The sequence below is a fragment of the Talpa occidentalis genome, unplaced genomic scaffold, assembly GCF_014898055.3.
Source record: "Talpa occidentalis isolate TD23 unplaced genomic scaffold, MPIMG_talOcc4v2.1, whole genome shotgun sequence".
NCBI classification, from domain to species: domain Eukaryota; kingdom Metazoa; phylum Chordata; class Mammalia; order Eulipotyphla; family Talpidae; genus Talpa; species Talpa occidentalis.
The window spans coordinates 120,482,829-120,499,883 of NW_026555331.1; the positions used below are offsets into that span (position 1 = coordinate 120,482,829).

At 34.5% G+C, this 17,055-nt stretch overlaps 1 protein-coding gene across 1 annotated transcript in view; it reads right to left on the reverse strand.

Annotated features, from left to right (window-relative positions):
- Positions 1-17,055, reverse strand: part of RELN (reelin) — a 436,933-nt gene that overhangs the window by 230,741 nt on the left and 189,137 nt on the right. Inside the window, exon 7 of the mRNA XM_037511284.2 lies at positions 4,709-4,805. Within this exon, the coding sequence (XP_037367181.1) occupies positions 4,709-4,805 (97 nt within the window). The remainder of the gene's footprint in view (positions 1-4,708; positions 4,806-17,055) is intronic.

Here is a 17,055-nt window from a genome sequence, read left to right on the forward strand (position 1 = left end):
AACTACAGTTTTGTATACTTTTCAAATCTATTATTAGATACCCAGTAATTTATAAATACACATCACAAGGATACTATTTTACTAATGTCTATATTTTTTATTTAAATTTATTATAATTTATGATTAAAGAAACACACTAAAAAAAAACTAAAATTGGATGTAGGCTTCCTTCTCATTTCTACAACACAGTTTGGAACGATGACTGAATGTATGCTATAAATATACAGCTGACTCTTGAACCACACAGGTCTGAACTGTACAGATCTCCTTATATGCAAATGTTTTTATATACAGATGATGCACTGATAAATACAGTAGAGTGCTATAAATGTTCTTCCTTATTATAATTTTTAATAACATTTTCTTTTCTCTAGCTTGCCTTAGTGTAAGAAAACAGTATATAAAACAGATAACATACAAAATATGCTTTTAGTTGTTTATGTTATTAGTAAGCTTCCAGTCAACAGTAGGCTATAAGTAATTAAGTTTTTGGGATTTTTAACTATACAGGAGTGTACCCCAAACCTTTGGTTGCTTAAGGGTCAACTGTATGTGGCCTTAAATTCATGAAGAAGCAAGAAAGGTAACACAGGAGACAGAAAAAGAAACATTTTGTAAGTTTTATAAATATCAATAGGTTGACCAGCTTTTGACTGATGTTAACTAAAGCAATAATCACTAGTGCAGGGTGTCAGGGGAAATTCTCACTATTTAAGTTAAATCTCTGATTAGCACAGATGACCTGCTAGGAAATGGACCCATCATACCAGACCTCTGTTTCCTACTGCCTTCCCCTGACCAGAGTCATCACAGAAAAATGCACCAATAGAATTTTCTTTAAATAACTGGCATACTAGCTTCTTTTCAAGATTCCTTTAAAAGAAATCTGGTTTTGTTTTTCACAGTTCTTAGAGCACGTTCAAATATTTGTCCTCACAGGTTTCCACTTGGATAATTTGATCCAGTCCAAAAAGCATATGGAAATTTTTATATTTTTCAATAAATTGAATGATTGCTCTTTACCTCTCTGACTTTATGTAACTGAGTGGATTCCCAGGTGAATTACAAAATGCTCTTGAATATAAGTTCTTTGAAACAATGGTATTATATAAGTTAAAAGCATCATAGTTATTGTTACTGCTATGCATTAAATACATTGGGGAGTCTTAGCTATGTATCCTGGTGGTGTGATAAATGATGCTTGTGTCACATGAGTAATCAAATTCCACGGTATGACCTCTGCTAGCAAATAAAGTTGCTTGAAATACTGCCAAATTTCAAATTAAGCTGCTGAGGGTGACCTTAGATTTTGATTAGTCATTGATTTCTATATTTTTTTTCTTCACCAGGGAAGTTAAGGACTGGTAGAATGGTTGACTCAAATTTCTTTGAAAGCTATTAGGTTTGACCCTTAAACTTTAAGGGTTAAAGTTTATTAGTAAAATTGTAAGCTACAAAAAGTTATTACGTTTTTGTATTAGGCTTTCTGAAAAGAAAAATGTCTCTTAAAGGGCTTTTGACTACTAATCTAGCAACTATGCATGTCTAACATGACAATATTTTTTCCTACATAATCTCAAAACTCATAAACTCCAACTATAAAAAAATTAGCATGATCACTAAATGAACAGGTGAAGCTATTCACTCTGTAACTGTTCTCTGCAAATTTTTATTGGGTTTAATACTGTTTTAACACAAACTTACCATAGTAACTAAAAATCATTTTCAAGTACATGAGAATAATTTACTAATTTTTTTAAAAATGGAGGGTAAATGAACTAATTTCATTTTGATTTGTGAAAGAGCACATTTTCTCTTAAAGGTTCTGGTAAATAAATTCCTTTTCACTTCAATTTTAGATTGGCAAGATGAATAAAGTGAGCTGTTACCGCCCAAAATATGGAGAGGTCTCTGGGTTATACAGGTGGGTTATACAGCATGGTAGCAGTGGAACATAAACATGGGGGTGCCCTTGCACAGGCAGATGCCACCTCTTACTGGCTTTTACCTTTACTGAAATAAAATGGCTATTTGAGGGTCAAAGGCAAACTTTAAAACCAACCCTTGAAAGCTGACCATAGAACTGATGCATCCAAAGGGGCAAGAACTGGGTGAGGAGAGCAGAATGGACTATGGTGAAGGGCTATGGGTGCTATGGGTGCTTGGGTGGTGGGTGTGCTATGGTGACCACACCTGAGAGAAATCCTACTTGCAAAACACTAACAAGGATGTAAATCAGTGGTTCTTCAATATATACATAAAAAAACCTTTTAATGGCCATTTGACTAAGTACTCAAAATGAAGACACTCCTTTGAGTATTTTAAAAGATAAAGTGTTAGTCTACTCTTTCTTTGTTTCATAACTTCAGTAAGCACTGGATTTATGAAAATAAGAAGGCATTTTTTAAAAGTGATGTTTGGGGGCTAATACTGTTTATCAGTTCTCATGCACAACAGTTTTGACTAGATTCAGTTTGGAAGTACCATGCAAATATTTGTATTTTAGTAAACATAGCAGCATGTCAACTGACATCTGAATTCCTCACTTTTCACTCAAGTGCTGTCTTCTATAAACACAACTTGGGTACAGAATATACTTTTGCTCCTGGGACACCAATACAATAAAAAATTCTTTAAAGTTACCAGTTTCTATTATATAAAACATGGATGTCAACCCCATCATTAAATATTTATTCATTTATTCCCTTTATCTACAACGCAGTTTCATACAGGGAAATACAAAGGAAATTTAAATTTGTTTTTTTTCTTTCTCAGATGAAGATAATTATTTTGAATATTTTTAGCTGAAAGGCTTATATATAAACCTTCTATTAACAATAAAATCAAAACCAGCCTAATGGGTGTATAAAATCAAATGCTAAGTAAACTGTGATATAGTGAAAGAAGCAGGATTAGACATACATGGAATGAAACAAACTAGATACTTGTATTTTTATTCCACAGACATGATTTTTCATCATATTTTAAGTAGAAACAAAAAAGAAATTTCCAACCATTTCCTGAAACATTACTGGGAGAACATTTTAAAATAGGTATTTATTCTGAACTCAATTAACTACAGTAAAAATTCAATTTTGTTTTAAGGGTTACAGATAATTAATTCAGTCATGGTACATTATTTAAAATGTACTAGCAAATCTATTTTTTCCAGAAGAACTTCACTACCAGAGTCACATTTGTTATAGGAATATTATAACACTTTGTGAGACTTGAATTATGAGCACCTATTATTTTAATTTGCATCCAATTAATTCTGTTTGTGTTCTAATTTCAACTAAAACTCTTCAATTTATCAATGTTCTGAAGCTTGTATCTTTAATAAATTAAATGTATCCATTGCCGTGAAAGGGGTATTCAAGCAGCATAAAATAAGAATCATGTTATAAAAATTAATTGACTTTCACATTTTGATAACTAAATCTTCTTTTAACTGCTTGGGTAAGTTCCCCCCTCCCCCTTTACCATGGAAGCTATCTTTTGACCACTTTTATAGTTAATGAATTCAAAACATAATATGTGCCGCAGAAGTGAAAAATACAACCTGTTACTAAAAGTCCTAAGAAAAGGAAGCTGTGAGAGGAAGAAAGGAGAAACATTGTAGCCCCAAATGAAAAGCAGAAAAGCAAAGCCTATGAGATGTAACAAGAAGAGTACTAGGTACAAAGAAAGTATAAGATAACAATTGCTTTCTTGTCCTTTTTAAAAATGTGAAATGAATGTAGTCTTCATTCCAGAAAGGAATTCTGAGTAACAATAAAAGACTGGCCTCATGCTGACGGCTTGTTCCTTCACTGCTTTCAGTTTAGAATACTCATGCTGCATTTTACATATGCTTCAAGAATTTACCTCTCTCAAGCAAGTCTAATCATTTAGATTAAAAGAAAGTAACCTCCTCATATATACTTTGGATTAAACCAAATTTTTTTTTTTAAAAAATGATATATTCAGTTTGTTCTTTCACTTAAGAAAATTCAATAAGGTTCCTTTGTGGTTAGGAGATAAAGTCTTAAAATAATGTGATAAAATTGCTCATTAAATATTTTTGGCTTACCAGGAGAATATTAGAAGTTAAAAAGTAAAACTTTATAAAAGACATTTTAAAATCATGAATTATTTAGATATGATATAGCTATAAAATACGTGGGTCATGTATATCATATATCACATGTTATGCTTATATATATATTTTAAAGATTTATTTATTTATACAAGAACTGGGGTTCAGGCCAGAGGCACAGGAGGGTGAGAGGATTCACCAGAGACAGAATGGGGAGCAGAACAGGCAGACAGACTGAAAACACTGCTGAGGGGAGCAGTGGGCACGACAGGAGAGGTCTGCCACACCATGTGGGTACCTCTCTGGCCGGCCAGGAATTGAACTGGTGCTGCAGAGGCTGCAGACAGCTTCACAGCGCTGTGCTCAACCACTGCGCCACCAGGGAGGCCCTATGCTTATATTTTTTAAAAGCCATCTAATTGTAGAAATGCACCATGTTTAATGACATCCATTGATACTGCCAATTTTATTACTGAATTCTTTATTTTCACATTTGAAAATAAAATAAAACTACCCCTCCCAATTTTGAGACATATGTAATAGAACTCATAAATACTACTACAAATTTCCATCTGAACTGGCAAAAAGCTCAGTGTACTTGGAATATTAACGTAAATAGCATATACTCACTAGTTCTCTTGGACCATATGGCTCACAGAAGGTGACAGCATTGCCATGCATAATTGCTCCACACTGTTCACCAGTCTCACAGTTGTTACATTCAACCCTGCGGGAACACAGAACACATCCTGTCTGAGACCTGGGTAGCACAAAGTGGTTTATTGCTCAGATAAAGAAAGATGTAATAGTTATTGTTATTCATCTCAAATCAACATTTCAAGGAAGGTAATGGTGTTTTGTTAAGCAAATTCTTAACCTAATGAAGTTTCAGTTTATGAGGATATGAGGATATCCTTATGAATATGAGGATAATAATACTGACCTAAATCTCACAGAGTAATTGTGAGAACCAGTCTGATGTAGGCATATAATAGGGGCAAATGGAATTTTCATCAATAATTACAAAGAATATATACTACCTCCAATACAAAGTATGCCTGTAAGTATTAAAGATAAGCAAGCAGTATACTTAAAAAATTTAAAATCTCTGAAACTAAAAGGTGTTTTACAAATTTAACCCTTTTTCTCTCACTTATAACAATTGCAAATGTTGAAAATAACCACCCTCCATAAATTCGCATCTCTACAAAACACACCATGCTAAAAATAATGGGATTAGATTATATTTAATCTGCATATTAATATGAAACATACATAAATTCTAAGGCAAATTTTGGAGTTAACATGTAATCTTGCAAATAATTAAATTAGTTGCTTCACTAAGTAAAACTTAATTAGCTACTTTATTATTTATGAAGTAGGTAATAAAACCTTAGAACTGGATTTCAAAAATAAAATTCACCCACATCTTTTAGTAGAGATTGAAGGTATGAACACTCTGAACTTGACTTTGCATATTTACAGTAACACCATGTTTTGCATTGTAATATTTCAACCTGTAATCATTACATGCCTATCATGTAAAAAGATCTGTTTCCTGTCTGAACTTCGAACCACATGAAAGCTGTATTTCACGCAGAAAGAACATTTTCAAATACTTTCACATTCCAGTGCCAAATACTGTGGAAAGGGCACTGTGCCCTTTGTTTTGGAGATCATTGTATTATGCCCTTTCAGCTGTTTACTAATTTCAGGGAAACAGACAATAGAAACTCCCATTCAAGTTGGAAGGAGACAAAAGTGTGAATAGGTACTAGGTAACCCGCAAAGACAAGACCCAGAAACATTATTTTGGCAAATAATTGTATTCCCTATATGGAATAAGTGGTTATTTATTCTAATCTTTTGAGATGTACTCTTAAATAAGGTGATGAACCAAGTTTGGTAGAAATTTTATGGGGAATACACAATGATGCAAAAGATATAAATAAAAAAATTTTAAAAAGAATGAATATAGAATGCTTTGATATAGTAGCTCATAGCATCACACATATTAGTAGGAGATTTAAATAATCTCTTGATTACCGTGGAGTAAAATTCTAACAAAACATCCGTGTCTTTAGAAGAAACATAGTAGCAGCTCCATGAAGCTTCTACTGCTTCATAAACTAACAATTTTCTCACCATTATATGCCTGGAATATTGTATTCCATAAATATTTGTGTAAGAAAGGGATGAATATAAGACAACTTCATGAATGGAATTATTATTAAGGTCTGGGTCTAAGGTATTTAGAATAATAGTACCTGGCACAGAGCAAACATGATATACATGTTAGTGTATTTGAAATTATTATTATTATTATTATTATTATTATTATGGTGTATTAGTTTTTTTTTCCTATAGTCAACGCACTATATGAACTTATTACTGTTTTACTCTTCTTTATACATTCATTTTTTTCCAACGAGGGTGATTTTGATAAAAGTGAGAAGCACCACAAAAATCATAGTGGGGATCTTACTTAGTGAAAGATGAGGAATATTTGGTCTTTGACTCATTCTGAAATAGGTTGAGAGAAATACCAACTTCAGCAGAGAAAAACTGAAAGAATGGTCAGTTCTCACAATGGTTTCCTGACATTTCCTCCCATGACTCTCTCAAAATAAGCATCGTTGATGTGAAGTCTGAGTCCTGATGCTTAATTACCATAACTATTATTCTATTCCTAAATATTGATCAGAAGTCCCCAAATCAACCATGTATCAGAAAAATAAAATACATATACTATAACTCCCCTGTAGTTTTAATCAAAAAGGATTCAGGTACAGCCTAGATATCTGTATATTGTTTAAAGGTGATTCTAACATAGATGATCTGGCAATAGAAAACCAATGACTAGACAACAGATGTTTAATGTGTTTGAAGAACCATTCTGATTTTGTGTAATAACTGGAGTTAAAGAGCCAATAAACATAAGTACAAAGCAAACAGATACAGGTATTCTCCCCATTTAGCTCAATACCTTCTCTTGAACTTTCTCTTCCTCATGGTGTTTTATAGCCACAGAAACTTAAAATAAAATTTATAAAGGTGCTATTACCCTTTTGAGGACACTTAAAGACTTAGAATTATCAGTTATTTCTTACCAGGTTGCTGCCACTTGGAGATATAAATGCTTTACCAAAAATTGATGGTAGTTTCCTGCCTGGGTATTTTAAATATCCTTTGCTTGAATTCCTCACAGTCTCACTGGGTTTGTGAATATAGTTTATCCTGAATGGCCATGCCATTGGATGGTCAAATGTGAGTTGAATGGTCAAATCCAACTCACTTTTAGCTACAACATGTGTTATTTATTCATACATTGTTCATTCATTCTTGTATATAACAAGTTTGTATTGAGAACCTACAGGCACTATGGTGAGTTTTACTGGCAAAAACACCAACAAAATAGTGTTTTTCTTTCTAGTATTTTACTCTCCAAATGGAAAGGAAGAGAAGAAGACACATAGCTACAATATATAGTACCAATGCAATAATAACTATATACTACATTCTACTATGTGGCAGATACCCCCAAACCCTCTGAAATTTCTCAACATCTTTGTAAGATAGTTATGGGCATCCTCATTCTATTAGTAAGAAAATTGAGTTTCAGTCAGTTAAGATTTACTCAAGGTCACACAGCTATAAAACTGACAGAGCTTCAATTTGGACCCAGTTGCCAATTTCAATATCCATGACATTATTCATTGCTTCTCACTCCTTACAATAGAAATTTATACTGGTTGCAGTGGTGCCTAATGTGGACTGAGGAAGAATGGTCCCGAAGGAGTTGGTTCTGAATGAGAAATAGGAGTTACTCAAGCAAGGAAAAAGGTAAAGTGTATGACAGGGCACAGAAAACACATTGATTGCAACACACACGTTGAATGCTGCTTCAGTGCGTTAATATGGTTAGGACCATACTGGTACATGGTGAAGTGCAGAAAGGATCGGCTGGAAAATGGAACTACCTTCTGAAAATTCTAATGCACCATTTAACAAATTATAGATACTGTTCTAGGAGCTCTAATATAGTATTTCAAGTAATTCATATGACACCCCCTTTATTTTTATCCCCAATTTTGAGGATGCTCCAACTAAGATTTAGAATATTAAGTGTCCAGTTACACAGCTTGCAAATTATAAAACTAGAATTCAAACTCCCATTATTCTGTTTCCAAAGTCATAATACAAATCCAAATCTTAGGAAAATCAGTCTCTCAAAAAAATAAATAAATAAATTGGAGGTAGAAAAGACAGGGCAATTGATGTAACACAAGCAAGATATAATATTGCCTTTGAATAAGGTAGAGATGTGGAAAAGTGGGCACACTCTAAAGTATTGCTAATGAAGAGAAATACAATGTGATTTTCAACTTTAATGTCTACATTAAAAAATAAAAAGGAACAGGTGAAATTAAATTTATTAATGTTTTACCTAACCTCACTATTCAAATTATATTTTACATGTAGCTAACATAACAATTATTACCAACATTTTATCTTCTTTTGTTATGAGACTTCAAATTGTGGGGTATATTTCATACTTAGAGGACATCTCAATTCAGACTAGCTGCATTCCAATTGTTCAACAACCACATATAATCAGTGCTACTATGTTGGGCAGCACGGCTCTAGAGAATTACAGAGCTTGGAAACTGATTGCTATCTGGTTTGCTGACAACTGGTGATGACCTGCTGACAATGATTATGTATCCAAACTTCAGAGAAAGGAGATCAGCACTGACATGAATTAGGATATGCTTGAATTCACAGGAGTGCATATTATTGGGGATCAGGAAGAGAAGAGTATATAAAAATGAGAAGAGGTTTAAGAAAGTATTACTAGGGAACAGTAATATTGTTCTGGAAGGTGGTAACCATCATTGAAGGTTCTGGCCCTCAGTGTGTTTTAAACCAAGTCCGTTTTTGCTTAGCTTTCCACGATTATTGGCAGTGGGTTCATTTCTATTCATGTACCTAACACCCTGTGCTGCCTATCAAAGTGACTTTCCTAATGGTGAATCTATCATGTGATCTTCATAATAATTTTTCTATCATTAAAGTTAAGCATAAAGTTCAGTGTAATTACTTTTTTCATAAAGAAAAAAGGCAAATCATAATTTCAAGATCAACACAATTAGTGGGTGTTGGGAACTAGATAATACAAAGGTTCCAGAAGAAAATAGAGACCCAGGTAAGAAAGACAGGTGAGTTTTAAACATTTAGCTGTAAATAAGTATCCAGATTGCAAGAAAAGTAATAACTGGCCCATCCAGAATTTAAAACAATACCTAAGTGCTGTTTCAGTCCTATCCTTCTCTCTCGTCTACGTAGACTTAGATTAATACTCGAATGGAGAATTCTGTGGAGAATACTAGTAGCCTGATATCCTACTCTTTCCATATGGAAAAGTTCTACAAGTTCCTATGAACTAGATTAAATTTGCTGGATGATGAGCAGTCCAATTTTCTGCAGGCTCAGAGGAAAAAATAATCATGCTATGGTGCTGTTTGTTCCTGACATTTAAACTGTGGCCTCCCAATTGAATTTATACTATTTTCTCATTCTCTCAGGAAAATGATGGGCTTTGTAAAGCTAGATAACATATTCTTCAGAGATTTGTGGGAAGAAGGAAATTTTAAATAATCCCAGTTAAACAGACTTTTATTTTTTAATTTAAAAAGGAATTTGACCTCCCAGGCTAAGGATTAGAAATGAATTGCTTCTCTGGCTAATAGTAAAAGCAGTACTGAGTATTTCTCTAATCTAAGAAAACTTTCCCCTTCCTATTTCCCAACATAAGGAACAGAACATAAGAATCTGGTAAATAACCATGGTACATCATAGGAAACTTCCACCTCAAAATATATTGTGCTATGAGTAGTATGATTATAAGACATTATAAGGGAAATGCGTGCTCTCCTCAAAAACCATGCAGACTGAATTTATTAAGCCCTCTCTGAACCTATTTATCACTTGCTTAGGTTCCACATGAGGCTTATCTATTACTAGTGCTCACAGATCATTGCACATTTAAGTTAGATGGTCCCTGAAATATCACCAAGTGTCATGATTCCCTTATTTTACAAAAGGAGGATAGGACTAAAATTCAGATTCCAAGACTCCTTGTTCAATATTCTTCCAATTTCCTAATACAGCCACTAAGAGAAAAGAACTCCAGTTATCTAAGAACAATGTGTATTTCAAAGCATGTTTGCCCAAGTTTATTTTGAAAAGATATAATGACTTATCTTAAGAATTCTTTTCTCACTTATCAAAGGATTTTATTTTTTATGAAAATGTACAAAAATAAGAAATGCCATGGTTTCATCAAAAATGTTAAGTATTCACTGGACTGAAGCACATAATCAAATTCAACATTCCTTTGGTTGTGTGCATCTTTAGATCATTCATTCCTATTGTATACACACACTATCATGCTATCATCTCTTCGTTATAAAAAAATATAAAAGAAACAATAAATAGAAAGGCCATTATTTCATGACCAACATGAGTCAAACCATAAACATAAAAGAATAAGAAATTCTTTGAGACAGGCCTTTGTTTTTTACTATAACAAGCTCCTGGCAGTTTGATATTTGTTATTTTGGTGTCAGTTTGTGACCTTTTTTTTAATTTAGCTGGCTGTTTTTGTCTGGGATGAAGAATTATATATAATGTGCTTTGGTGCAGTGGAGAGAATACTTCTGAAGGTATAATTACGTTTTTAATCCTGATTTCAATTTATTAGACTGGAAGATACACCAAAGCACTCATTCTGCAGGCACAGAGGAAGCTGATGTGAAATGTCCCTGGAGTCTGGGGTACCCACGCACTGCAGTGACTCACAGAGGATGTAGGAAGGAGGAGGAGGAATAATGAGAAAATCAGGCTCATTCGCACAACTAGAGATTTATGAAAGGTTGATTGTGACATCATCCTGATAACAATAAATAAATAATTGAAATATTATTTTCTCAAGAGCACTTTAATTATATGACTCATTCTTCTTTTAGATCAGAATGAAATCACTCAGCCTTTAGTCAGGCATTCTGCTGAAACAAGTTAATCACCTGGAAACTCACTGACAGTCAGTTTTCATCAAATTCTCATTTGAAATATATACCACTTCTCCCCAAGACCAAGGATATCATATTATCTATCCATAATTTATTTCCCCTAAAGGAGTCAGGGACTGGGACTCAGATCTGGAAGTAGCAATCTGGCATTGTAAGGGCCAGAATTGTTCATTCACCAGCATTTCTGAATGGAGATACTAAAATATTTTTTAACAACAAATGTTCTGATTATAAAAAAAATATTTTAAAATGGAAAAAGAAATAGGAACTTCGTGGCCCAAAGATAGCATATTTATTCCCTCAGGTACAGCTTATACTGTATATGCTAACAAATCTGAGGTGTGAGTTTCCAGGCAAGATTGGTGAATCCACCAAAACAAATGCATTATGTAACTGGGCAGTCAGCTGACTTCTGGAGATACCAGAGCTCCTTCCATTCATATCTCAACAACCAAAGGCTCAACTTTTTATTGTATTTTGCAATAACAGAATAATGTTTCATAATAGGGAGGGCATGACTATTTACTTATAAATGATCAAACTTAAAAAATTAAATCTCAAAAAAATCCTAAAATTCTTTTCTTTTTGTAAAGGTGGGATATTTTTAGAAAAATTGCAAGGAGAATTCTCTCTATAAGACTGAGAACAATATCACCTTCAACTATGTCATGCCTTTTTTTCTAAGGCACTAACACATTCTCTAAATGTGAAAATGACAAACCCCATTTACAGTTCTTTTTCTCTCATTACTTCTCACTGAGGAAGGTAAGAGAACTCTTCTTATTTCACTAGGGAGTTTAAAAATTTGATCTCTTCTTTATTAACAGGTACAATGACAAATATTATTTGGGTTAGAAATAATCCCTCTAATTTCGCACCACTGCATGCAATATCCTGACCTCCTACTACGGTAAATTCTATTCTGTGCTGCTTGAAGAAATATTTTTTCGCTTGTTTCTAATGTACTTGACATTTAGTTCTATTGAGTGAGTTCTTGTTTCTGTCATCTAAAACAGAGATTAAAGAAGGAAATAATAACCCTCCAGATTCATACCTTATTTTATTAGTGGGACACCTCCTGGTTAACCTTTCTATTGTAGATGAAGCTTTTCCCCAGAGCAATTACATCACAGTAAGAAAACAGGAGGAAGGAGAGAGAGAAAGCATGAGGAGTGTTTTCTACTGTGAGAAAAACAAAAGTTATTAACAAAAGAGGAGAGAGAGAGAGAGAGAGAGAGAGCAGAAATGGTGGGAATAAGTGAAGAGGGATAAAGTCAGACAAAAGGGAAAAAAAAGATGTACATAAGGTGATAATTCTGGATCATTAAATCCTAAAAATCAAATTATATTTCCACAGTGCAAAAATACACTGACATATTAGAGGCTCTGGCAAAGGTATCAATAAGAGAAAATATTTATTTTATCTGATTTTTCTCATCTATTCACAATTTGCCTTAGCTGCCTGCTCTGGAAAAATTATCAGGTTTATGCTACATTTTATAGTGGGCAGACCTACTGTGTCAAATGTCTTCTAAAGATCATCATTACAAAAAAAAAATCTCTTGAAAACCCTTCAGCAGAGATGTGGCACCTTTAGTGTCCACGGCTGGTGCTCCTCTCCTCCCAACACTGTGTTCCAGGCTTACTTAATGCTGAACACTGAGCAAGGTGGATGTACTTTTATATAGAATTCCAGGATAGTAATGACCCACAAGTGATTTTACTGCTTGTTTAAGACTTCTTTTCTCTTATTGGCTAAGTCACTAATCACTGAATAAAGTTCCAGCTAGAATAATTTGTCTCCCTCCAAAATTTTCAGTCTTTCTAAAATCTTTGTTCATCTATTTTTATTAAAGAAAATAAACTTGAATAAGCTAAGTCACTGATCTTTTTGGTCCATTTCAGAATGATGACTCTATTAAATTAATATTCTCAAGTGAATATGAGATGCAGCAGAGACAGTGATATCTAGTTCCCTGGTTCTGTAGCATGACCTTTTACATATAAAAATGAAAATATTTTAGTCTCTTCTTGTTCAAGCAATCCTAAGTAATGCCAGTCATAACTTTAGTTTTCTTTGCTATAAACTGTGGGGCTTTCTCTTTGATAAACCAACTGACAGAGTTCTCCCTCTGTACCATATGATCTGAGACAACTTCACTTGCATTTTCTTGATGTCTCATATCCCTGTGGCATCATGACTAACTCATCTAAGATGCTGCTTCTGGGTAGAGACTCCTGTTCTTTCCCTATCTCAGGTGAATAGGACACCTCTGCCATTATTATTGTTCTAGAAGGGAAACATCTGTTGTCATCTAGCTGCCATTCATCATCTGTTTTCTAGCAGTCCCATGTTTCCCATTAGAAAATAAGAGTGGTGATACTATGACTCTGAATGTCATCTGTGATGTTTAGCAAGCAAGCATTAAAGGGATAATCTGTGAAGCAAAACAAAGATTCCTCCTTGACTTTGTAATTGCTTGAAGGATGAGGACATCTTAAGAAAACTTAGATTGTTTTTAAAAAATTAATTTACTTTTTAGTTCCACTCTCTCTTTGAACTCTTTGTAACTCCAAGTTGTGAATCAGGAGTATCTTTTATTGATTTTTCCTCACTGATTTTCTTACTATTGTTGAAGATTTTATTGAGATAAATTTGCATACAGTAAAATGCACAGATCTCATTTTGACAAAAGCACACACATATGTAACCCACGTCTTCTCAAAATATATAACATATTCATTACCCCAGAAAGTTTTTTATGCCCTTTCCCAATCAACCGTCCAAACCCTGAAATTATCCTTGAACTAATTTCTAGCACATTGGATAATTGTGTCTATCTGAGGCATCATAGAAGTGGACCCATACAGTACATACTCTTCTAGGTATGATTTCTATAATCCTACATAATACTTTGAGATTCAACCATGTTATTTCAAATATCAATAATTCACTCCACTCTACACTATACAGATGTATCACTGTTTATCTAGTCTCCTCTTGTGGATACCTGGGATATTCCCAGATTTGGGCTACTAGGTATACTTCTTTTTTTTAAAAAAATTTTTTTAAAGATTTATTTATTTATTTATACAAGCACTGGGTACAGTCAGAAGCACGGGAGGGTAAGAGAATTCACCGGAGCCAGAGCGGGGAGCAGAGCAGGCAGAAGGACCAAAGTACACTGCTGAGGGGAGCAGCGGGTGGCAGGAGAGGTCTGTGCGCCATGCGGGACCCTCTCTGGTGGCCGGGGATTGAACCGGCACTGCAGAGGCTGTGGGCAGCTTCGCAATCCAGCGCTCAACCGCGGAGCCACCGGGGAGGCCCTAGGTATACTTCTTTTTAATATGGAAATCACAGTTGCTTCCCATTCACATGGAATACTGACAATGCTTATATCATATTAAAATAGTTTAATTCATACAAAGGAACTATGAAAATGTAGTTGATGGGCAAGTAGTAGACTCTTAGGTAAATTGTTAATGAGATAAAACCTATCTATAACTACTTAAATTCCTTTCAAATTCAGTTATATGAGGTTTTCAACCTAATGGTCTCCCTATGACTGAGTCACTACTGATCCTCTCCATGATCCACAGTGCAATTGTGCACACACTTGATGATGGGAAGTTGTTAGCAGTGTTGATAAATTGGTGTTGCTCCATCCACCCTCACTCTTCCCTTCTCGAGTTCAGTGGTACCTTTGAATTTTTGAAGTATGGTTGCGGTTCAGAGGTGGTCTGGCACTTTTGTGTGGTCCAGTATCAGGCCAAGTTAAATTGGAGAATCCTCACTCTCATCAAGCCTGAATTGCCACTATATTCCTATGAAGAGGCTTTGTTGTTTGGGAAGTTCATTTGCAACTTTATTTCTCATTTTTCATCCTAACAAAGAAACCAGGGCCACTTTCTTAGCAGAGCCCCAGTGAGATCCGGAGGGCAAAGAACAAAGAACTCTATGTTCTTCATCTCAGGGAGACAAAAGAAACATAGCTTCATGATAACATGCCAGAAGAGAGCATCACAAAGATGCCCCTGGCCCAGGTCCAGGAGCAGCAAATCCATTTCTGTGCCTCTAGCAGGGCTCATAATAGAGCCATTGCCATGAAGGTGTGGTTAGGACAGGGACAAGACCACCTCTGTAGACCAGTCACCAAAGTCTAGATGACACAGGAAGGTCTTGGTGGGTATCTGTAGGAACAGATGACAGGGCAGACCACTACTTTGCAATAAAAAAACTTGAAACTTACAACATTAGAAAAATGGGAAAGGGCAAGACAAAGTTTACTGAAATTAAGTTTCCGCCACCAATGGAAGGAGGACAATGGAAGAAATTTAAGTTGGGCTGTGAAAGGTTAAAAATCGTTTTACTTCTCTGATACCCAAGTTTGTGGATGGAATTCATAACTTACGAATTACACTTGTGAATATGCTTGCTTATACTTGTAAGAGCATTAACAATTTCAGGAAGAACTGGATGAAACTGTTAATTAACAGCTAACAGTTGTTGCCTCTGGAGAAAAGACATTATAGGTCTAGTGGAGGAAGACTTTTAATTATTTTTTTATATTATACTTTTTGTCAAGTATGTGTATTAATTATCCAATCAAATCTAATATTTAAGCTAAATAGCTGCACAGTACATTTGATATTGAGTTTATTTTGAAAAGAATCCTGATTCTATTCCAACTGCTGTCAAACACTTGTTTATGCTTATTCTTAATAACAGCAATATCATTTTGTGTCTGTGGTGTTTATGTTCAGTAATTTGTATATGAGAAAAGCCGGGATACTAAGGATTATATGAAATGAAGTGGATGAAAGTTTATTTCATTAGATGAAGCTAATGAAAGCAAAAACGTTGTGAATGATTTAATTTTTAAGCTGTTTCTGCTGCTGCAACTATGACAGACATGGCTTTAGTGTCTTAATTTCTCTTTTCTTGTCTTAAAAATTACAAATTAAATAACCTACATAGTGCCCTTTATTTTATGGGGAATATTTCACAGGAATATCTGATTTGACTGAGAGATGGTTTCTGACCTTAGGGAGCTTATGTCTATTTTTAAGGAGTCTAAGGCATCTGTTATCTTTTTTTCTTCTTCTATGATTTCACTATAATACTGTCTTCATTAATATATTAACTCCATATATGATATAATACATATATGTTTAATTTGGTGTTTGCCTTTTTAGCCAAGTACAGTGAGGGAAGACTTGGGGACTCATTTAAATAGATTCATTGAAGACTATTAAATAATAATAATTTCTGGTCATATCTGGGCTTGGAGGAGACAAATAGCCTAAAGTAAAAATATACCAGAGAGGATGAGAAGGAGAAAGGGGAATAGAGGATGACGGTGAGAGTGAAGAGGTGTGGGGGAGAGACTGAGGCAGGAATGAGAGAGGGAGGTAGGGAAGGAGGGAAAAAGGTGGAACCTAAATTGTAGTGAGCACTTAAAACACACCAGGTGTTAGTGCCACACCTTTACACATACATCAAGCTTTAAAATAGCAGTGTAAGGACAGTATTCTTCCCACTCTTAATGACAAAGTAATGGGTTCAAAGAGGTGAAACAGTTTTTCTTTTACTGAAGATACCCAGCTGCCGAGTGTCTATGTCCAGTCACATAGGCCCAGCCTGAACTCAGCGCCTCTGTCACCTTCAGTTCAACAAAGTCATCTCTCAAATGATGATAGTTTCACATTTGCTTTGTTATTTGTCTTAAAGAGAATACGGTGAAGTAGATTGTTGGCAAAAAGGGATAAAGTAAAGTAATCCTGAAACATATATGATAGAAGACAGAAGTACATGGCTTTTTAAAGTTACTAAAAGGCTTTTTTGAAAACTAAGAAAAATCATAGCTTAAGTAAAAGGGACATAAA